Source organism: Aythya ferina (assembly GCF_964211825.1).
Source record: "Aythya ferina genome assembly, chromosome: 14".
Taxonomy (NCBI): domain Eukaryota; kingdom Metazoa; phylum Chordata; class Aves; order Anseriformes; family Anatidae; genus Aythya; species Aythya ferina.
The window spans coordinates 15,471,945-15,496,222 of NC_140312.1; the positions used below are offsets into that span (position 1 = coordinate 15,471,945).

General features: G+C 42.1%; 1 protein-coding gene across 2 annotated transcripts in view; it reads right to left on the minus strand.

The window, feature by feature from the left end:
- WWC1 (WW and C2 domain containing 1) overlaps positions 1 to 24,278 on the minus strand; it is a 69,852-nt gene that overhangs the window by 5,275 nt on the left and 40,299 nt on the right. For both annotated transcript variants that reach the window (XM_084535776.1, XM_084535777.1), the window contains exons 8-18: positions 23,935 to 24,008; positions 18,486 to 18,728; positions 17,009 to 17,098; positions 14,220 to 14,758; positions 9,039 to 9,147; positions 7,210 to 7,290; positions 5,625 to 5,711; positions 4,642 to 4,834; positions 3,005 to 3,157; positions 2,317 to 2,417; positions 1,373 to 1,520 (exon numbers count right to left, since the gene is read on the minus strand). In XM_084535776.1, coding sequence (XP_084391902.1) covers positions 1,373 to 1,520; positions 2,317 to 2,417; positions 3,005 to 3,157; positions 4,642 to 4,834; positions 5,625 to 5,711; positions 7,210 to 7,290; positions 9,039 to 9,147; positions 14,220 to 14,758; positions 17,009 to 17,098; positions 18,486 to 18,728; positions 23,935 to 24,008 — 1,818 coding nt within the window. The remainder of the gene's footprint in view (positions 1 to 1,372; positions 1,521 to 2,316; positions 2,418 to 3,004; positions 3,158 to 4,641; positions 4,835 to 5,624; positions 5,712 to 7,209; positions 7,291 to 9,038; positions 9,148 to 14,219; positions 14,759 to 17,008; positions 17,099 to 18,485; positions 18,729 to 23,934; positions 24,009 to 24,278) is intronic.

The window sequence follows — 24,278 nt, forward strand, 5'->3', positions numbered from 1 at the left end:
TACTCTTTAGCCCTTTTTATTCAGGGTGTCCTGACACTCGACTCTGAACTCAGGAGCTGCTACGTTAACTGCACCGCTCCCTAAAGGCTCCATGTCCATTGATTGCTGTGCAATGACTGAATCCAATGAGCGCTGCCTGGTGATCCAGTACATCAGTGCGACCTGCAATCTCACACGCAGAGACAGAGGTAGGATTTTAAAGACCCTTCCCTTACTTGTTGTGCATCTACAGCAAACAGAGGCAAATCACCATATGCACATGCACAGAGAGCACATCTAGAGCACATTAATTATGTTTGTCAGAATACAACTACATTCAGAATTACGCAAGGTAAAAGCCACAGTCACAATTTCCATGAGTAACAAAAGGAGGCACAAAACGATGCTGTATTAGCCATGGGGAAAAAACATGGTCATGTAGAGTTACATAAAAAAAAATCAGGTAGGCAAACATTTAAAAATCAATTATGAGCTTTCAACTTACTGCTGTAGCCCTGCTTAGCTCAACAGCAACCCAGTCTAAGCAACAACTTCTCCCTTTAAACTAAAACCTTAAAGCAAGAGCTCCCTTAGCAGGAGATGAATTAAAAGCAGAAAATAAAAGGAGAAAAACGTCGACATCAGACAACAGGAAATATTTTAATGAAAACAAAAATGAGTTTTTCCGACTTTCTAAAAAAATCAGAAAATCTTTTTAGGAGGAGGAAAAAAAGCACAGCCAACAAAATACACAAAGCCTGATGTAGAGCATCACAGGACTAGACAATATTGGTTCAGCACAACAAAGGACTCGGGGGTGGCATTGCGCTTTCCCCTTCAAAGAAGTGTCTGGTGCAAAGGCATGAACCAGTTATGCTAGCAATGCCTTGTGGTTGCATAAGCAAATCAGGTCAGTGCCCAGAGAAATATGAGAGCAATTATTTTCTTATACCAATCCGTGAGAGCTTTTGGCAAGAGAAAGTCTGCACCGTCAAGCTGTAGTCCCATGAACTCATACCTGCGAAGACAGAGTCAGTTTTCCAATATGCTTTGAGATTTGGCCATGAACAGAATAAAAATCAAGTAGGTGCAAGTACTTCCTTACTGCAGTGGTCTGTCTCTTCAGTTTTCACAGTCAGTTCTCAATTACTGCCTCACCAAGGCTTCTTTTTTTTTTTTTTTTTTTTTTTTCTCTAAGGGTGTATTCCTTTTGAAACTTTAATACTAGAGTGAAGAGTGAACACTGCGCATAAAACTGCTTATGAGAAAGGCAAAAGGAAGATTTCATCCTGGAATCTTTGGATGGTGCAATTAAACAGAGGCTGCCTGGAATACTGCAGCAAGCAATAGGAAGTTTAACTCAGCTTTCTGTTCAAAAGGCCCTTGATTTTACCTTTACTGCTATTTCCATATGCAGCTGGGAATTCAGACTTTCTTCTGTTTCCCACTGCAATTTTCCAGCAGAGAATTCTTCTTCTTCTTCTGCTTCATTATCACTGATCTCATCCTGCTCTTCCTGCTCAGGAACCTCTTCATCTTGCCTGTTAAGAACAGCTTCTGTTACTGAACTGGCCTGTTTTGTACAAAACTCAGGTGTTCCAGCAGGGAGTTACTTCCTGTAAGCTGCTGAACAGAAACTCATCCCCAAGGCAGCCAGTTGTACCCAACAGGTCCTGTAGCCACTGAGATTGTACACACACAGGTTTAGATGGAAATAAAGAAAACTGGAGGGGAGCTGCACCAGAAGACAACCATCGCAGCCAAAACCTTCATAGAGAATCTTGCTTTAAATGAAGGAGGTTCAGGGTTCAGCCACGCAGTCTGAGCATAAGATGGGTACACCTCTCAGGATACAATTAATCTTAGACTAAGAAGTGATACTGGACAAAACTGACACATTGTTTTGAAATCCTTTCCAGCTCCTCTGAACTCACTGCTCGCTTCTCCATCAAATCCATCAGTCAGGATTGCTTTTCATTTCAAATGTTAGGCTCCATTACTAAAATCTGAATCTGACCCACATCAACAAGAACCAAAACTAACAGCGAAGCAAAGCCTTGCACCATACACTGGAACTTTCCAAAGGTCCACAGAACATTGTAAAAATAACAGAACGAGCATAGTGCTATTGTCTCTTCTTTTAGAATATATCAGCTTTGGTCCCATTTCCCAAGTACAACCTCTAGAAAAGAAGACACAGAAACTTAATTGAAGCAGAAAGAAGCAGATTCCCATAGCTCTATCACCTACTTCTTTCTCCACACATCAACTGCCAAGTCTTGAATCCCCAAATCCTCGGATAATCCCATGACACTAAGGCAGCGGAGCACTACCTACCAGTTCTCTCCGCTAGTTAAAGTGCTTCTGCTTTCCTCTAGTTTCTTCTCCACAGCTTCCAGTTCGACAGCTGTCTGCTCTAAGAGTGCTGATACGGAGTCCTGAGGAGAACAAGAGGCTTCTTTTAAAGATACCACTCACTCAAACGGCAAAATACCCAGCCCTCCTGGTCACAACAGCCCCCACCAGCCTTCTTCTGGTGGCAGAGCTGTAATCTCTACACCCACATTGCTCAAGCAGCTTATTACATGTACAGTGCATAGTCAAGCCTGTGTGAGTCCAGCTCCCCCCAGTTATGCTGGCAGTACAGCATGCACGCAGACACTAGCCTGAGAATACTGCATGCCATGCACATACACAAGTGAAGTCTGTATTTTGACTTGTTCAGCAAGTTTACTGCAGCAAGGTGAACTATCTAGTGGGAAGAACGGCAAGAGCTCCCACATCACTTAGAGCAGACCGCATACCATATCCCTCAGCTTCGACGAGGAGCAGATTTCAATATGTATTTAGCCCAGGACAAGGACATATCTGTAATCAATATATTATTTTGCTGCACTCAACATCCTCACAGTTATAAACTAAACAGACTTCACTTCTTGTCTACTGCATCAGTCCTTCACCCACCTAAACAGTACTAATGAGAGGGTTTGTAAGAGATTTCTCAGGTTTAAGCAGTTGTTCTTACTGTTTTGTCAGTGCAGAGTATTTCAGAATGAATGTTTCCTTGTTTACTTTTCCTATTTTGCTTCTGCAGATACTTATAACTAAGGAGGTTATACCAACGAGTTGATTTCTCTCCGGATCTACAGATTTCAGCAAGGCTAATTTGTGCTCCACCCTGTTGAGAGGGGAAAAAAGAATTTTAGTACAATATTAAAATGAACCAGTACCACACCAGTAATAAGAGATGAGAACAAAAAGCCAGGACTACCTGAGTTTGGCAAGTTCATCAAAAGAAAAGTTGCCCTGTTTATCCCCATTTCAACAGCATGTGAGAAGTTACGCTAGTAAAGCTTTACGCATAATTATTTTTAACATTGTCTAGGGTTTCCAACCCAAGCATCAAGTGATTCATTACAGGTCCTGTGTTCAAGTATGAAGAAGTATGAAAAGTCCTGCTGCAGCTGGGACAACGTACAGCCACAGCTTAAAGGAAAAAAGAGAAAAGAACAGAAAGAGACTCCCCTTTCAAGAAACCTGCAATGCTGACAAAAAGAAATGACTGTTTCAGACTGAGCTGCTTTAGCTTTTTATATTGATTCCTCTTCATCTGCCTTCTCAGCTTTTACTGCCTTACATTTACTATATGCATCCTGACAGATAATATAAATAAAGCTGTTTTGCAGTTTGTTTAATCAATGTCTTGAGCGGACTCCATCTCACCAGCATCGGTCTGGTGGACAGCATGCTGAGCACTCCTTTCGGGAGCTCAGGTACTGTGGGGCAGTACAAGCTGCCAGACGGGGAAGCCCCATTTGGAAAACAGGTGCTTCCTTGAACCCAGATGTGCTTTGCAGGGTAGGTGAAGGAAGAAATGCAGAAGCATCATGAAGCATGCACCTCCTCCAGCCAAGGGAGATGCTACAGAACACATGCAGGAGAAAACATGAACTTTTACAGAAAAGTTTGAGGTTTTCTTATACCCCAGTTCAACAGACCCAACTCATGTTCTGGAGTACATTACTAAAGAAACAAATCCATTTATATTAAGTTCTCCAGCTAGCACTGAACAAAAAAGCTGTTCTAACAACAGGCGGTTCAGGTGTCTATGGAAATACTAGCACTTCTGTGGTTTTAATAGTGCAGCTTTAAATATATATATACAGAGAGATATAGATATCTATAATATTTAACATAATATTAGATATCTATATTATATATTATAGATATTATCTATATAAATATATATTATAATATTAGATATCTATAATATTCAAATATCTATATATAGAGATATAGATATTTAAATGTATATTCTACAATGGCTTCAAAAATCCTATAAGAAGTCCATTCTCAATTACAGTACAAAAATATTTTCAAAAGGAGGAAAAATAGGCAATGGTTTCACATTATATCATGAGAGAAGGAAAATCTAGTAGCCAGTGACAAAGTTACCAAGTTCTGTAACAGAACATGTATCTAATGAATATTCTTTGCAATAATGATTTTAGTAGAAAAAACCTGTCTAGGGATAGATCATACAGCTAAGGATTATCAAGAAGAATTTCAGAAAAATTGGCACACTTCGTAGTTTAAAATGTTGTCCAATTCAAAAGAGAAAACAAATGGACCAAAGATACTAAGATAGAGATTAATACTAACCAAACATTCTTCGAGGTGAGACTTATCTACAGTGCAAACGTCGACTCTTAAAGTCTTCTGGCGTAAAGCCGGGTAAGAGATAGAAACCCAGAACGCTTCATTGTACGTAAGATTGTCTGAAGCTTCCACTGGTCTTGTGCGAAACAAGCAGCTTGTGCTTTCTGAACAGGGCAGGACAGCCACGCGAATGTTCCTACCGAAAAACCAATATACTGCAGTCAGTATTACCGTACGAGTCTGCTGTTACCTCCACTGCAAGAGCTCCACACATCTGAAAGGGAAATTCGTCCTAAGCACTGTGAACATGACTGTCCTATCCTACTCTTTGGAATATCAGTCAACCGAGGAAAAATGTGTATCTCCTCACAAAATCAGAGACGTATGGAGCTATCAGTTGCTGTAGGCTTCATCTCTCTAATCTTGTAATGGAACATCATGGGATTGTTTTGCATAGTTGCTTACATCTGATTACTTGTCACTAACAAGCAACTTATGTGCTAACAATACCTTTTCGCAGGTAAAAACAACAATGCAAAAATCCATCAAGCTTATGTCAGTTTATTCAGCACACAGCTGAATTTAAAAACTCTGCCTGGAATTAGTTTAGTAGAAGTTGTACTATGCGTTTGCCTCACCATGTGTGTGTGTTTGTGCCCATGTCCAAGGATGAGTTCTGCAGCAGAACGAGTGCCCTCTCTCCACCTGACACAGTTGCTTTGGACACTGCTGGAGCTAAGAATCTTGCTGGCTGGTGCTAATTCCAACAAGCCTAATTTCCAATTCGGAAATACATGCCTTGGAGGAAAAACACCCATCTTATTTCAGTTTGAATGTATGAGCTCATAAATGAAGTGACACATAATAAAATTTAGAAGCTTTTCAGAAGGTTTCTTTTTTTTTTAGTGTGTGAAAAAAATCAACATCTGTTTAGCCCCCACAAGAATCTAATAAATGTTTCAAGCATGTTTATTTCACCCACTTACACTTTTTGATCCTGTTGTGACAGCAGAGCTTGAACATTACTCAGCTGGATGACCAGTATTGCAAATTGTTTATTTTTATCATCATATCTGAATTGAAAAGACAAAAAAGCATTAGTATTAGAGAGATCTGTCACAGACTCCATGGATGAGTATTCCACTTATTTCATTAGTCCAGGTAAATAGTATTAAGTATATTCAAACAAAGCTATAGTGGAAATATAGCTCACCTATTGCTTAAAACAAAAGCAGTTTCATACTACATGGCATTTTGCTACCAGAGCATACAGAAGAACTTAGGAATTTACATCAACAATGGACTACAGATTTGATCTAATAGAGATGGCTTTTTCTGGAATCTAGTTAAATTGTTAACTAAAACCTTTTCAAAGGCCTTATATAATGACTGTAATATAAAAAAAGTTGCATGTACAAATACTTGAAGTACAGCAAAGATGTTACGGGTAAGCACTGTTTTACCATTGATGGCCATGACAAAACACTTTTGCACTAATTTTTTGAGAGCATCTCTGAAAGCCACCTGTACCCTGGGCTGCCCCAGCAGCAGCGTGGGCAGCAGGTGAGGGAGGGGATCGTGCCCCTCTGCTCTGCTCTCGTGGGACCCCAGCTGCAGCCTGCACTCAGCTCTGGGGCCCAGCACCAGGATGAGGGCATTATTAGATCAAGTCCAGAGGAGGCCATCAAGATGTTCAGAGGGCTGGAGCACCTTTCCTGTGAAGTCACACGAAAGGATTTGGGGTTGTTGAGCCCGAAGAAGAGAAGGCTCCAGCAAGACCTTACAGCAGCTTGCCAGTGCCTGAAGGGGGCTACGGAAAAGCCGGGGAGGGACTTGATTAGGGAGTAGAGCACTAGGACAGAGTAATGGTTTTAAACTATAAGAGGGCAAACTTAGACTAGATATAAGGAAGAAATTCTTCAGAGGGTGGTGAGGCACTGGAAGAAGTTGCACTGAGAAGCTGTGGATGCTCCATTCCTTGAGGAGTTCGAGGCCAGACTGGATGGGGCCTTGGGCAGCCTGGGCTGATGGGAGGTGTCCCTGCCCATGGCAGGGGGTTGGAACTGGGTGATCCTTAAGGGTCCCTTCCAACCCCATTCATTCTAGGGTTCTACAGTTTTTCTCAATTCATACATCTCCTATTGAGTCATTTCAGAACAATGTCTCCGTGCCTACCTTCCTATGTCTTACGGGCTACTTGTGGGATTCAGGTGTGTCAAGGAGTACCAGTTACCACCACCAGCTTTTCCCCCACAAGCTGCACGCTCAAGAGTCAAAGCCAGAAAAATGCTTTCTCCAGCCCAGCAGTGCCAGCGCTGCAATTGCTGTGTCTTTGCTGTGTTTGCAGTGTCATTACACACTATCACCAATTGATTTCCACTGACATGTAAGAGGATAACGGGGCCAAAGACCTCCCAGAGATGAGCGCAATTCCCAATTGCAGTGTGAAGGGGGCATCAGTTAGCAAATACCAATGGGATATGATAAATAGGCTAAGAAAACAGAACAAAGCAGTCTTAAATCATTCTTTCCATTGTAAGAAAAAATACAATAAAAGTGTGTAGTGTTTACCTCATTGCAATTTGCACTTTAGCTGTCCCAACTCCTTCTGTATCATCACTGTCAAACACCACCACTTCTGACACACACGGTCTGAAAGAAAAGAAAGACAATTAAGGACTTGATTGAAGCGCTAGCATTTAGGCAATACAAGATCTTTTCCCTTCCATTCAGGATTCAGGCATACAGATTTTGTAAAATTAGCAGCTAAAAGAAAGCCCATTTAATAAGTTCAATCATCCTTAGAGGTATGTATTGCAGTCCTTATCAGCAGAAAGTCATATGCCTTCCCCTTTCACTGCCAAAAAAAGCCACATGACAGGTTATGCAGAATAAGGTAGGGAGGACTTTTCAAGGGTTCCCTTGACTGGATTTTAGTTAAGACAGCTGACTGCCCAGAAACAAAAATAAGACTTAACAGCTACAATCCCATCTTGCACTGTGACAGCAAAAATTCCCAGCTTTGATTAGATTTAAGTCATTCCTTTGTTTCTTTAACAAATCAAACTTCCCTAAGCACATGGAAAGCAACAGAATACACTGATCGCTCGTCTTTACAACAGCCCTAATTTTTCCTCCCAATTCCTCCTCCAAAGGTTTACGCACTGAAAGTCCCAACAACTACATTCATCATCTAATTGACTCAGACTATGCTGTAGCATGTTAAAACAGGATTAGCATTTCTTTCTAAGTATTTCCCATATTACTTGGCACTCTTCTGCATTTCATTACCTTACATCTATAGAGGACAAACGTGTTGCTCATCCTACCCTCGCTATTTATCATAGGCATCAAAATGATACTACAGCCCTTTACAAAGGTTGCCAAGTCAACAACCCAAACATTAAGTAACGCAAGACGTGAGGGTGCATGGGATGCATTCTCCCCTTGTGTCACACATTATCCCTCTCTCCCCCTGCCACAGAGCTCCCCGTCCCATCGAGGGGACACAAGGGCCCTAGGACACCTCATTGTGCGATTGTCTGACTTGAGGCCACGAGGTCTGATTTACAAAGAGCTGCACATTCTTGTCAAAGGGAATGGTCCTGTAAATATAAAACGTTACTCATCTCTCTGGAGAATTCACAAAGATAATGGGCAGGGGGGTAAGATGACCGGGTTTTCACCTCTACAGTCACGTCGTGCAATAAAAGGACCCATAATTTACCTCAATGCCAATAAAAATGGTAGGAAAACAAACTGCAGATGCAGTCAAAACAGGTATCAATAAGAACAGTACCTTTCAATTAACTTTTTGTCAAACCACTCTGGAAAGCTTTAGCAAGCAGTAAGGGGATCCAGAGCCCCAGGAGGAGCAATAATGCACGGATCATTCTTAAGCTAGGCACCGAGAGAGAAAACCCTACAGAAATCATGTATTGGATCCAAGCATCGCGGTGCAGGCGCAGCTGTGAGGTGGTTCAAGGTGCTTCTGCTTCCTAACATCCAGAATCCTGTTATGCTGACTGAAGGCTGTCACTGACACCAGCACGGCTGGCTGGCAGGAGGGGAATGTTACACCTGCCAGATGGCTCTCTGCTAATGCAGTCGCAGCTTACCAGCACCTTCAGAAACAGACTGACTGTTCGAACAGCTCCCCGTGAAGAGAGAAGTGACAACCTTCTTCTCAGCTCCTTGTACAATGGCACAAATGGGTCATTTTCATCATCAAATTCAACCTGCTTATAGTTTTTTAATATTACGAAGTCTGAGATTGAAAACCTTAGCCACCAATCCCTCCCCCCCCCAAAAAAAGAAAAAAACAAATCCAGCATTATTCCAGCTGACTCCTGTGTGCAAAGCTGAATTAGCTTCTTTCTAGAGAAAGATCTGATGTCTACCTTTGCACAGATGCCTCATACACCCCGCTATCTCCAGCAACAGATTCATCAGACACTGCAGCTGACACACACGCCACCTTCAGTGCCGTCCCTCCAGCTGTATTTACACCTATCAGAAAAGCACAGAGGAAAACCAAAAAAAACAGGTGTTAATGAAAATGAACAGCATGGATCAGCAGCAGCTTTTTTCTCATCCTCCCCTTCCATTGCACTTCTTTCCCCGCCCCAGTCTTGTTAAGCAGCAGCACATTGCTGAACGCAGAGCGGACAAAGGCAGGGTGAACCGTGCTCACAGCCAGCAGGACAAGGCCAGGCTGCCTGCAGGACACAGCTCGGAGACAACGGGAGGAGCAGTGCACGTGGCAGCGGGGGGAGCAGGGTTTCAGGGCACAGCCGATGCCCACTCAGTACCTGGGTCATGCAGCAGAGTGCCCAGGATGGAAGCCAGGCTGTGCTGGCTGCGCTGCCCCAGGTCCCTCTCCAGGGCCTTGCAGGAGAGGCTGCAAAGCAGTCAAAGGGCAGGGAGGTGCCCAGGACACGAAGGGCAAGGTGTAGAAGAAACAGAGCTTCTGAGCTCCAATAAAGTTATAAATTATTAACCAATAAAACAGCTTCTATTGCAAGCCAGCCTTAAGCAGGTACTAGTTCTTCTGGTCATACCACCACAGACAAAAGCAAGGAAGGCAAATAGTAGCGACTGAGCCCTGGCCAGAAAGGGATTATGTGAGGGGTATAACCCACCTGGAGAGCTTACGCCAAGGTCAGCCTCAAGGAGGGGAACAAGGAAGAAATACGCCCCTCTACCCATGAGCCAAAAAGGTTAGCATACAAAGGCTGGAAAGACCGGGTTAACTGCATAAACATGGGGAGAAAGATCACAGGATTCGAAGTAACAGCCACAAAGAAACATATGGGGAAGGAGACAGGGAAGAGAAATGGAAGCAGCTGAAGAAGAGTTTTGCACGGGGACATAGAGGAGGGACCTGTCTGTTCTCCCTGGTAGCTGAGGCCAGGACACACAGGAATGGCACAGAGCTGCACCAGGGGAGGTTCAGACTGGACATTAGGAAGAACTTTACTGTGAGGGTGGTCAAACACTGCAACAGGCTTCCTAGAGTGGTGGTTGATGCCCCATGTCCATCAGTGTTCAGGAGACATTTGGACAATGCCCTCATTGATACGTTTTACCTTTTGCTTAGCCCTGGAGAGGGCAGGCAGTTGGACTAGAAGATCCTGGAAGGTCTCTTCCAACGGAACTATTCCATTTTATGTCTTGTGAGACAAAATAGGGAAAGATGTGCACCAGGAACTTTTGCAAATTTTGCATCTTATCATTTGAACCATCACATTTCTGCAGATAGACACTTCAGCCATAAGCCTGGAGGACTCGAGTGCCAAGCAGGTACTGGGGCATACCCAGCTCTTCCCTTGCCCTCACCAGCAGGGCTTTGCTCTGCGGGAGAGGACGGGTCGTGCTATCACACTGGGAGTGACCCTAACCCCACAGCAGAAATGTAGCAATGCGCTCCTCTCCAAGGGTTTTGCACCTTTTTAAAAGAGGTCCCTCTTCTCTGTAGCCTTAGGGAACCACGTGCCCCTGAGTTGATATATGGTTTCCATCCTACGTTGTATCATAAAGCAGATTTTCTTTTCACACACAGTTACATTCAGCCCCAGAATTAAGAACAGATTTGAAAAGCATTGCTGCAAGAAGCGTGCAAGCTCCATACAGGACCGGAGAATGACACAAGGACTTGTTCCCCAGTTAGCAGCAGGGGGAGCTGCATGTAACACCAACACGCTGCTCACGTGTGCAAGCAGTGTGGGGCTGTTTGCCCTTCTCTGTGGGCAGCCCCACTGAAGGATGTTTGCCCCTCCGAATGCCCACGGAGCTGCTGGACAGAAATAAATACCCAGACCTTCTCCCCATAGGTCATAACACAATGAATAAAACTTAGCATTTGTAACACGATAGATCAGTCGTTAATTGACAGTAATGGACACATTTCATACTGGCACTCCAATTAATCTGTTCTTCCTGTGCTGGTGTGAAAGGGCCGAGGCCACACTCCCCACACGCAGGACCATGCTGGAGGCACATGAGCAGGCTCTGAACATTTCTTCTTTCATCAGCACTGCTTTGTACCCCTTATTCCCTGGTTCCAACATGAAAAGCATTTCTTCCCTGCCGGCTGGCTGGCTGGCTGAGGTTTATGTACTGCTCCCAGAAATGCCAGTCCAGGAATCTTGTCATATTAAGCTCCTTTATTAAGGAGAACGCTGCAAATCGGTCTCCGTACACTTAAGCTCTTTTTCTCCTTCGATTACCAATGCTGTTTAATCACTTCAACCCAGAAAGCCTTCATTTTTGGTCACTTCACCAAGTACCTTGTGGCCACGGGGAGCAAATGAATCCTCTCAGCTCCCCGGTTTAGGCTGCAGCTCCTTGGACAAGCTTCACATCTGTAACGGAGACACCATCACTCCTCTTCCAGCCTCTTTCTTCCTTAATAGCTTTGCAATTAAAGGAGCTAAGCGTAAGGCTACCAGAGGGCTCCCTTTTCGTTTCTGGCTGTTTCCTGTTACCTTTGCAGTGACAACTTGGCCCGGGCAGCGGGAGCCTCCAGCACAGGCCCGCTCCCTGCCCAGCGCCCCCAGCCCGGCCCTGTCAGCTTCCACGGGCTGGGAGCTCGGGGGTGGGCACGGGCAGGACACGTCTTCAAGGGAGAAGGGGGAGAGCTGCTGGGGAGGGGAAAGCACGGCCTGCAGGCACCGATCCGCCTGCTCTGCCCAGGCCGTACTGGTGACACCCCGGGAGGCACCAGAAGCAGAGCAGGAAGCCTCGCAGCGGAAGGGCCGGCTGTTTTATGCAGGTGCTGAAATGTGACGAACAGCAGAAGGAAGCTGATGGGTATGGAGATGTCTGCTGGGCATCACAGAAGCAGAGAGCTTCGTTCTGTGGAGGCTCAGCTCCAGCCCTCAGCTCTGAGATATGGGAAACCCTGCAGGAAAAGGCTCCAGAGGACAACTGGAACCTGTTGCTTCTGGTTCGGCCAGACACGCTGAGAAAGCTGCTGGCAGTGTTTTGACACATCCTCACCCCAGCTAAAAACTGGAAATACCAGGGATGCACAGAACAGCAGAAATACCATGGGGATATACACATCACAATGTCAAAGAGTAACCTGAAAACAGATTAATGGGTTCCCCAAAAATGACTCAACACGCACCCATCTTTATTCCTCCTTGCATTTTTTGCAAGGGACTTGAAGCTCAGCACTGCAAGGCTTACACATACACACTAAACCTGGAACTATTTTGCGTGTCTAATAAATGCAAAAATGTGGGTTTCCTGAATTAAGCCTTACGTCTCTAAACGATTGTCATACTACAAAAGCAAGTTTATGGAAGCGTTCTGAACTGATTCAACTCTATTCTATGTTCCCAAGCAGGGTGGTAATTCTTGCTATGTTGTTCCACCGTTTTTTTTATTTTTATTTTTTTTTTAATTCATATGAAGAATTTGAAGATTTCCTTTCCTGCCACTTCCCTTCTATGGACTCGCACTGATACACCATGACGTGGACTTGAAAATACACGCTGTGGACTGTCCTAATATCTGTGCCATTTCCTCAAAGGATATCTGATATCACCAGACTCCTGATTTTGTTAGTAGCTTCACCTATATCACTCAAGTAAGAGGGTAAACCTTACTTTAGCCTCAGAAGTAGCAGTTATTTTATTTTTAAACAAAAAGCAAGTCCTTCAGATCGATACTGTTCAGTTCTACTTAAAAGAACACATGAGCATGCTTTTGCCAGGAGGCCAATGACTAACCACACCAGATCCAGCCACCTCATTTCGGGTGTTACACCGCTGAGCTTCGTACAAAATGCCTGAGAAGTAAAATCTCATCTCATTATTGCCCTGAAATAAACCACTTATGGTGATTATTTTGTCTGCTGACTGGGTAACAGTAATAATCACTTAATCTGCTTAACACCTTAGCTTTCACTCTAACAGCCTTGACAAATCTTGAAGAGCTAAAAAGGTTAAAACTAATCAGCATCCAGTTCTAATAGGAATGATTACTGTTTCCTGCTCATAGCTGTAGTATCTCTTGCTTGTAGGAAAATGGTAACTTAAGGGGGAAGCTCTGCAGTCGTGTCTTTTATTGTAGTTTAAATAGCATCAGCTTTTCTAACAGCCCTTGCAGAAGGAAGTGATAACATGGTGCTAATTCCCTTTATTCACATGGACTATCTTATAACCCCCTGAAAAAATGAAAAAACTGAACTGCCACCTCATACTTCTGCAGCATGCAAGTTCACGTTCCCCACTCCTTCACTAGTTACAACTCAAGCCATTTCAATCGCCTCCGTTGGGTTTAACCTAACCACAGTCACACAGGCTTCTGATGGGCCCTGGCACGATGGCACCACCTGCCTTCTCCTGCTTTCCATCCACTTCAGCAAGGCCATCACACTAAAACTGGGTAAACATTTCCCACCCACCAATAAGCCATATGCATGCATCAGAACATCCACTCTAAATGTCTTATTTTAACTCGCTTACAATCTAAACACGCTTTTGTTGCTAAGAGACCATCCCCCTCAAACCAGCAGAAATTCAACACAGCCTTGACATGTCTGCTCATCTGAAGTTAATGAATTCATTGCCACTGATTTACTGGGAACTGGAGCGAGATGTCATGTATGCTGAGGTGGCAAGGAAGGATTTTTATTCGCTTTTGGTAACTGTTAAGCTGAATGGTTTTCACAGTCTTGCTCAGAGCCTTGGCCCAAAAGTTTCTGTCAATATGGCATTACGTGCATCTCAACTGCAGACCTAAGACATCACACGACATTCTGAGTAGTTAAGTGCCTAATTAATACACACTTCCCACTACAACCACTTATATTTTCACATGAAAACCCTGTAAATTGCGTACACAAGTACACCAAAACCAACATGGTCTTGAATATGAATAACTCATCAGAGCAGCAGTACTTTGTGTGCAAGTTAAAACACCAACCCTTCCTCCCAGGTGGGGTAGGATGTACAATTGAATACACTTTATAACACATACCAAAATGAGTCAGCTTTAGCAATACTTGCTTCTTAATGCTTTATAAGCTATATTAAAAATAAATTGTACATGCAAATATTTTGGTATCATACCTTGACCTAGATGTTTATCTCCTGCTCTAGGCTCTTCCAGTCTACAGTTGCCACTCCCACTGTGTAGGGTGAGTTCTGAAAGGTTTGTACTTATCTCTGTATCATCAAAATCCATATGGCTTGAAAAGGCATCGCCAGTAAGGAGTGGGTCTATCACCAGCGGAGAGCAAGGTGGAGATGGAGAAGAGAGGGATGACCTTGGAGATAGTGATGTCATGGATTTTGGAGTACCAGACAACGACCTCAGAGCCTGTATGCGGCTGGTGGCATCTGCTTTGTGAGTTTTTGCTACTTCATTTTCATGAATAGTGGTGATACAGCCCGATGGCCTAAATCCAGTGGCTCCTTCCAAGAGCAAATCAATCTTGTTTTGATAGTCTGAGTCCAGTTGCTCCAACTGCTCCAGGTGCTCATAGTAGAGGTCAGTGAAACTGGCAGAAGTGGATGAATCCTGGCTGGAAGTCGCAAGAGATCCTCTGCTAGATGCAAGGGAACCAGGGCTGCTACTTGAGGAGAGGGAAAGCATGCTGGTGGAGAGACTGAAGGAGACAAGTCAAAAAACAGTTACACCTCTCTCTTAATATTTAAGACACTGCAGTATCACCAAGTCTCCAAGCCCACACAGTACATTGTGCTTTGTCAGCTCAGGCTATGTGTGTTAGTCCCCATAACAGTCCAGACTCACATTCTATCCAGTGGAAGAGTTAGGCCACTTTTTAATAAAAATAGAGTTTATCCACATTTTTCAGCTCACCATTATCAATCTCCCAAGAACCTTTGTTTAGCAAAAGCAACACTTAAACAGTTTTAAAGCAATCAAAAAATTAGTGACAACATTCTCCTCCCACTTCCGTCTGGAAAAATCAGTGGTTGCCGTTAATCTCAAAGCAGACCACAAAAAAACAGGGAGGTTCATGCAAGTAGATCGAGTTACTGCAACTCTGTACAGAAGAAAGCTTGTATTTATCTATATCTCAGACCCCAACTCAAAAGGGTAATATCACAACTGCCTGGAACTAGCCTTCACAACAGACAGCAGTTACAAGAAAATTCGAAGGATTTGCCCATGTGAGGAGGTGGCTTCTTGGCATTTAGAGCCACAAGAACAAGGGAACAAGTTTGGGCTGGACTATGAAATCAGTTCTCACAAATTATTTATCCCTAGAGATCTGGTTTACAGATCTGACAGTGAAATTAGTTTTAAGCAAGTGCTTAGTCCTCTAGCACTGACTACATATATCATCCTTAGAAATTCCATTCAAACCAAATCTATTGCTCCAGATATTAAATATTTTGCTCATTGACTGGTTAAAGATCCTTAATGCTCACTTCATGTATAGATTAGCTATTAAAACAATTCTGCTTATGTACAAGTGGTTTAAGTTGACTCACTGAAAAATAGTGAGGATGTTAATAAGCCTAATAATACATTATTTATAGGAAAAAGCTAGAAGCTTTATAAAAAATTATGCCTACGGCCTTAAAAGAATTAAGTACAATTTTGGCACAAAATGCCTTCATTTGTATGACAGATGTGTAGCACATCACATTTGTTAAAAAAAAAAAAAAAAGCTTTGGGTGAAACGTGACAATTGAAACACAAACGTTTTTGCATCTTGGCAATATACATAAATCTGTCCAGGACCAAAAACATAAAACTCTTGAATGCTTCACTACTGAAAGGGTGGGTTTTGTTGTTGTTTTGTTTCTAACAAAACCTTTTCCCCAACCAACTGGGCTCAACTTCATTTTGTGCATAACTTTGAATGGCAGACATTTGGCATTATGGGGTTAATAGCAAAGGCTTATTTTATGAAGGTGCATGCCAAGAATGCTGGGCACATAGTTAGGAAAAAAATTAGTTTCACATGCTTCTCGGTCACCTCAGAAGATCCCTGATCAGCTAGAAGACACCAAAGTATGATGCAGTTCTACTGCACAAGAACATCACAGATAGCTGTTCTCCATGGTGGCTTATTTACATATCAGTCTTGCACTATGATTTTTTTCCCAATCTTTTCGGTATCATCTTCATAAAACGAAACAGTCCAAGTGGAACAGAAGCTATAAACAAAATAAGTTCAGTACAGATAGGAAAAACCTCAACCAAACAAAAACCACACCAAATACTTCCTAATCTAAAGGCTGAAGATATGGCTGCAGCTGAAGAAAGTTTGGCGATCGTGTTTACAGTTAGGTATTCATCTTTAAAAACAGCAACTCTATGCTCTTCCAAAAACTACAGCCTGAATAATCAGACCACGTTATGACTACAGAAATATTTCTAAATACCACGTGAATCACAAAAGGTTCACGGATATCACAATACATCGTCTACAAGGCAAGCAACAGTATACTCAGAATTAATTCCAAGAAATATTGTGACATATTAACACGTATTACTAAGATTCATTTCATTTGCTATATGAGTACTAAGCTGTCTTTAACATACTTTATTAATAAAATACGACAGTACTTCAAACATTCAGAAAACAAAATATCACACCTTAGCCACTGAACTGTTACATGTCCAAAACAAAAGGGATTGCTGAAACTCATTCTGTTGTCAGAGGCACAAAGTTCCTTATCCCATTCTAAACAACCTATCTAAATGGGGTGGGACATATTACCCTCAAGGTTTCCCTTTCTACTAACTACCTGGGGATCTTAGGTGACTACTATAAACAAAAGGCCTTTTACATCAGTCATCTGGGAGATGAAGCTGTTAGAGCAATGGCAGTTACGTTACGTGCAGTTAAAGAGCCCAAACTTTGTAGGAGGTCATGTACCTTTTCAGCTGAGTGTGTAACATTGCAACTAACCGCGTTGTTTCTTCCAGTTCTTGGACTAGCTGATTTCTTTTGCTATTCAACTTCAATCTAAGAGGAAAGAAAAGAAGAGATCTGAAGTACCATTTACAACTTAAAATGAAGAGCATAGACAAGTACTATTCCTTCCATGAAATCCTACTAAAGTCAGTGAGAACACAGTACAAAGTGGAACAGAATTCAGACAAGATGCACAGGCGTTTACCGAGATATGTAACTCAATCCCAAAAACATTCACAACAAAGAAAGAGAATTACGGGTACTGCTATGGAGGTTGATGTTTCCAGGATCAGGCCTCACTAGAAGATGCTGCTTGATGTGTACTACTGTGTTTTTGTATTTACTCTGCTAATAAAGGCGTAACTGCTCGTTTGCTTACAGTGAGGTCCATAAATGACTAAGGTTTGTATGATTTAGTTTATAACCATCTCATTATGGCTTTATGTGAATTGAAGGACTTCAACAACATCTCAGTTTTATTTCACACCTGGGCTGGTTTAAGACAAAACATGTGCAGTTAGGTGCTGGCTCTCTAACCAGGCCTTCAGGCAAGAAATCCTTCCACAGAAACAACCTGTTTCTTGGGTACACTTGTACAAGACCATATTCCTAAAAATCAAATGATAGTGTTCATCATACAGCAATGTAAAAAAACATTTTTTGAAGCATAGATTTTTCAGGCTGGTAAAAATCTTGTAGTTGAGACTTCTGAGACACCTAGAATTTTTCCAGTATGATAAAACCATGAAAAATCCACATAGGAAACATGTAGTTTGGATACTGAGCACGTAGAATAAATGAATACAGAGACACAGAAAACAAATGCAACACACTTATCCCACATAAATTGAAGAGCCTCCAGCTAAAAGTAGCATTGCCATAGCCACCAACATTAACACACACAGATTGTAAAGCAGCAGCAGACAATGCCCAATACAGTATTCAACCTCAGTGTATGTTCCCAGGAGACCTCCTACTGCAACAAGCAAAATTAGGGAGAATAGTTGCATTTCTTTCAGCTAGTTCAGATTTACAGGATAGTCCACGCAACACCCACAGGCCTGTCAAATATCAGTTCCTACAGGAGTCACAAACAAGGACGCTTAGAACAAACAACATTTTTTTTTTAATTCCATCTGTTAACATTTACCAAGCTCCAGACTGCAAAGCAACCATAGAAGCTGCTGTGAGGAGCTGACTGAATAGAGGAACAGCATAGTAACCTGAGCTATTTTGAGCATTTCTTATTTTCATACAGGATCCATTTGCCCCAACAACCCTTCCCCTCCTGTGGCTTTCTGACTGCAGTCAGTTTCTTTTGAGAGATGGTTACAGAACCAGCCTCACAGAAGTCAGAGTGCACTGCTATTAGCGTTCAAGCAAGAGATGCTGCTGCTTGCCCAATGATGAAAGCTCAGTCCTACACCCAGTAACCTACCTCTCAGTTAGTGCTTTGCTTTGAGTGTCTCTAGCAGCTTGAAGGTCTTCCTCTAAGCGTCTTCTCTCTGTCTCCAATCTCTCCACCTCTCCTCGAGTCCATTTCCTGGGGCTAATAAATCGCATTTCTTTCAAGAGCTCTTCCTTCTCATTAATTAATATTAGACGATCCCGCTCAGAATCCAGCACTCCAGGCCAGGCCTCACTGTCAAGCTTAGCCAGTTGTATTTTCAGGTTTGCTATTCTGCAGCAAGAAGGAAAAAAAGGCAAGCAGTTATTTCACGAGGAGTGTCCTAGCTACTGCTCAACATACACATGAAGATGTACCATGACCAACCACACCTTCCACAGCCCTGAAGAAGAATCTTCAGCTCAAGGACAACTAATCTCACCCTTTATGTCATCTTTATGAGGGCACAGTCAAGCATGGCACTGCCAGGAGGCTGACATGCAAAAATGGGATTTTAACTCAGGTTTGCTGCCAATGGAAAGCCAAGTCCCTAGTTAACCTGCAGTTTCTAGCAGTCAAGGAATAGCAAAACAGAAATGCTGGATCTAAAAAAAAAAAAAAAAAAAAATCTGTCAGACACACTAAAGAGATGTTTCATATGCCTTAATGACCTCATACTACTAATTGTGGAGAGTATCACGTGGTATGTATCTGATCTTTAATCAGGTTTATGGAAGAGAATTTTACACTCCCTGCACAGAATTCAGATAAGCTGAGAAAGACCACTGGTTACTCAAAAAATCAGAAACTAATTCTGTCTTTACAATGAGGAAGTTCACCACATGCACGCTACTACTAGAAGAATCCAACCATAGGCTGAGCTTTCTGGACGTATTAAAGAGTTAGGTTACTTCTGGCACAGCAGGGACCTGAGGACATGAGAAGTTAGAGGGATTACAATCCTACCTAAATCCAGAGTCACTTGTTTGCATGAATGTCAAGTCTATGTTGATTTGAGGTATCATCCCAGACTGCACTTTAAAGGCAGCATCACTAATCCTTCAGCACCATACCACATTACCTCAAGCAGGAAGATTACAAAGAAGTCAACAGCAATACAGACCTAGCACTTCACAAGAGCTCTGACAGACAGAAGAGGATAACACAGCCTGTGGCTGTGAAGGAGGCTGCTCACACCACCTATCCGCCCATTTCCTATTTCCCAAGTGTTGGAGCTGCTGTGTCAGCTCCAAAAATGATCTGCTTCATATTACAACATAGAGAGGCGAGCCAAAAACCTGTGGTGGGTCACAGTACAGAAGTGAGGGCAGAAATGTCGGTCAGCCCAGGGGAAGCTGTCTCCTTAGTAATAATCGTTGACCTACAACTCTTCATGACCTGCAGGGATAATTACTGGAGTTCAGTGAGAAACAGTAAAAATAGAGCTGAGTAAGAGTTGCAATTGACTTGCATTTCTGGAACTTGCACATTTAGAAGTGGGGAACATGGAATGGAGAAGGCTGAGTGGGCTGGGAAGGAGGAATTATGAAAGCCTAGAATTCAAACAATGAGAAAGGCAAGGTGTCTTGTAGGAAATAATTCACCTGACTGAACACCAGACAGTTGAGGCATGCACACCCCTTCATGTGATCAACTACTCGTCTCATTCAGGTTTTAGTAAACACATGAGAAAACAAAGTAATTTGCTGTATGTGAAATCAAAGCCCAGCGGTCACCCCCCCCTTTTAAAAAGGGTTTTGGGGATCTGACGGAGTTACCAGACTTCAGTTGTGCACAATGAAGAGTTGTGGCTACTAATCTGGATTCTTCCAGGACCTGGTTTATGCTACAGAAGTGCAAAGGACGGTGTCCACTACCCAACCAACCCATCGCAAAGTGACTACAGAAATAAAACACAGATCTGGGTAGCAGCAGCCACACAACTGCTGAATGGCCTTGAAGAATAAATCTTTGTCTTCCAAGCTCCACATGCCAAGAATAACTGAAGCCCCAAGACAGCCTGCGAAACAGAGGTACAACATGAGGCTTACGCACACCGACTGGCCTCCTCCATCACAGGACGCAGACTAGATCACCTGTTTGAAGACGAGCCTCATTTCTTCTGTAAACTGATTCCTCACAGCAGGTTGCTTACTTTAATTCTAGCTCCCCATAATTGTTAGATATTCAACTCAACTATTTTTAGGTTTTCTTCTGTGCTATTTTGTTTCTGAGTGCCTGATCAAGTGCAACACTGTGCTCCAACAAAGAATTAACAATGGCATTAATTCAAAATCCAAGAATTCCTCTGTGTATTTTGAAGGGCTATGAGTTTAAGAGGATTGGTTGGCATTAATCTGATCACTTCTGGCATACATTTGCATGGATATGGCTTTTCCAATGGAATTTTTTTCTCTATGTATTTCCAAGTCTAATAGCTTTTTTTAAAGCAACTCCAGCTTTTGCCTTGCTCTGTAAATGATCATTATTTTTCCCCTTTTCAGTTAAAAGTAGGTTTACGTATTCTGTTTCTCCCAGTCCAATGAAACGATATCACTACAACAGAAATGGTTTGCAGACTGACATGGCTGAAAAATCCACCCTTCAGCATTCACCAACTGAGTTTAAGCCACATCACTGAAGTGCCATGCTAGGTTTGCATTGCAAAAACCATCAGCAATACTGGGCTCAAGTCACACAGACCCTTCCTGAATGACTACTAGCTTGCAAGGCCAAACAAAAATTGGAACAGGAAGTTTAAGTTTTATTTAACTGTATTTTTAACTAGAAAAGGCAATTATATGACTTACTGTCTTCCCCCCCCCCCCCCCCCCAGTTGGAAAAGCTGTTATTTTTTGTGATATAGGCGAACTTGTAAAAACTTTTAGTCTTTTTGGAGCTAATGCAGAGTATATGCACCTCCAGGGAAGCGTATTTCAGTATCTACCTCCACAAGCAGTCACCAGTGGGTGATACTGACAGATCAGCCTGTTTGTCAGAAAAATCAAAAAGGAAGGTGTTCCCTAACAACTTACCAAATACCCACCATTGTTCCACAGCTGCTCAGTGGCACTAAAATATTCCAGCTCAGAAGACTCTGAAGCCTACCTTTAAAAGCCCAGAGTTATCCAGTCATACAAAATCCCAGCTGAAAGATCAGCTGCTGAAGGAAGTAAAGCAGAGCATGGAGCACAGCTGCTACACAACTGAGTTACTACTTTGTCTGAAGTTGTACAGCACACTTAGTTGCAGCAGACAACATTCATGCTTCAGGCTCTGCTGCAGTAGTGCTCTCCTTGTAGAGACGCAGCAGTGCCATCTCTTTTGACAAGATACCTATCATCAGTTTCCAAACCAATTAACCTAAAATTTGTCACTGCAGTCATCCTCTGTTCTTTTTGTATAGATTTGACATGAAAGAACTCTACTCTAGGGCTCCTATTGTTTCACTGAGACTTAAAACAAAAAGACTTACTGTTAGATGAGGGAACACATGAAACTGCCACCTAGGTCTGACCTGAAAAAGTTCCACAAGATATTTACCTACACTGGTGGCTTTAGACCGGCCCACAACAGTAATGTAACTGTGTCTGCTACTGTTCACTTCCAAAATCATCATTCTTTGTAAAACTAGTAGTCTTTGTAAAAATGTAGTTCACATTCCTTGTAAATCTACCTGATAGGAAATCACCTTGATTTCGAAGTCTCGAGTTTTACCTTTCCTGACAACACTGAGCTAATAGGACAGATGCATCCCTACCATTTGACTCTATAATACGTGCATGAGCAAAGTACTCACTTACCTATTGTTCTTGGAGCATTTTAATATTCCACTGTGAGGACAGAAAACACTTCTAACACACAACACCAGGAGGAATTTTCACAGCAACATAAGGTTCCTTGTGAGTCACCAAATCCATAGCATTGTTCCAGCTTAAATCCAGTTAATGTATTTGTTTCTGCAGCTCCTACTGAAGGCTATGCCAAAACCACAGCTCTCTGATAGCTGGAGATCTTTTCATTTCATTATCAATTATTCATGCCCATTCAGATCCACCTTTTCTCAATGTTTTTTAAACTATGAGAAAATCCATAAATTATTTAAGACTGACATGAGGTATAAAATCTTAACTGCAAGACTGTGTTGTATGCATTTCATCACTTCAAATGAAGTATTAGCTTGCCTTTATAAAGTTCTGTCTCTTTTTTTTTTTTTTTTTTTTTTAAGAGTATATATTTTCTCTTCAGGTTTATCTTTATTTGCTTGCCCCTTGGAAAAGATACAGGCTAAAGTAAGAGTGCTTCATCTCAAACTGAAAATGTAAAGTCAGGGTAAATTAAATTGCAGCCCTGAGCAAAACTTAACAGAACAATTTTAACACTGAAACATTAACCACTGCATCTAAGGGATTAACAACAAATATACTTTTTAAGAAAAAAAAAAAATCTAAATATTGCTGTAGCTGTTAATCTTGGATTGCCAAGACAGTTCTGATAAACTTTCTCTACCTAGAAATGTGCAAGCTCCTGTCAAAAGTAGCTGGGCACACACATTCTTTGCATGTAGCTGTGACAATTGCCACAGATGCTGATAAAAATTTATGCCACAGAAAAACATGGCCTGCTGACCATACCAGTATACTCAAATGAGAACACCAAGTAACCACAGCCTAAAGCCTTATTTCCAACCAGAGACAATCCTTTCTTCCTTGCATGCATTCCAGGTACAGATTGTACCATACACCTGAAGTTTGCTTTTCTGGAATAGGCAAATCCCTTTAGAATAGTTAAAAACAAAATCACCACCACTGATGGCCACACCTCTGAACAAGGACTAGGGCCACCAAAGTACACGGAAAGAACATTGCTTCATGGTTTTTCATTTAACTGTAGTATCAATCCATACAAATATAGGGACCTCCTCAACAAGTGAGTTAGTGATTATCTATTAAAAATATATCTCCCAATCTAATTTAAGCAAAAGTTTTCTAAATAGATGTGATTTTTTAAAGATTTTATTCTTCATTTATCTCATATCAGAGGGCAAATGTAAAAGCTTACACTCTTACAGGTAAACAGACAGGCACTAAAACTGCAGCCTTTTGACCGTGTCTCAGTATGCTAGGTGTTAACACAATATACATTTCTCCTTATCTGACTTGAAGCCGTGCAAACATTTACTGCATTTAGAGTAAGGTAAGGACATGCCTTTCGGTACAGTCTTCTTATTTGGAATGGGGAAGCATTGGCAACAGGCAGGAAAAGCACTTATGTTCCTGCAGGTGTGGCTAGATTGAGTTCTTGATGTGTTAGTCACTCCTTAGCAATTTCTAGGATGGTTATTTATTTCTTAGATGATAACGTTGGCCCAGAAAGCTTGTTGCCTCACTACCTCAGAAATTAGCATGTTCATGTAGCAGTAGCTCTGGATTTCAATCTGAGTTACATCTTCAGAATAAGCTGTATGACAGCCAAAAGGTAAAACAGACCAAAGAATTACCTTCTTTTTGCTTCTTCATATCGAAGGCGTAATCTCACTTTCTCAGCCAACTGGTTATTGCTGCTGGTAATAAACTGAGACAAAATATGAAGTCAGCAACTTAGTAACTACTCCTATTTTGACATTCCTTCTTGAAACTGATGGTGTTACAAGTTACACTTGCTCTTGACAAACTACTTTACCTAGTTAAACCAGTCACATAATGGGAAATATTTCCCTTGATTAATTTTTTCATGATTGTTTCAAATGCTTAAAAATTCACAGGATTCAGAAGCTCTTTGGCCATGCTCACCATACAGGAGAACCTACCACATGTACGTCAGGCTTTCATTTTCATGCACACG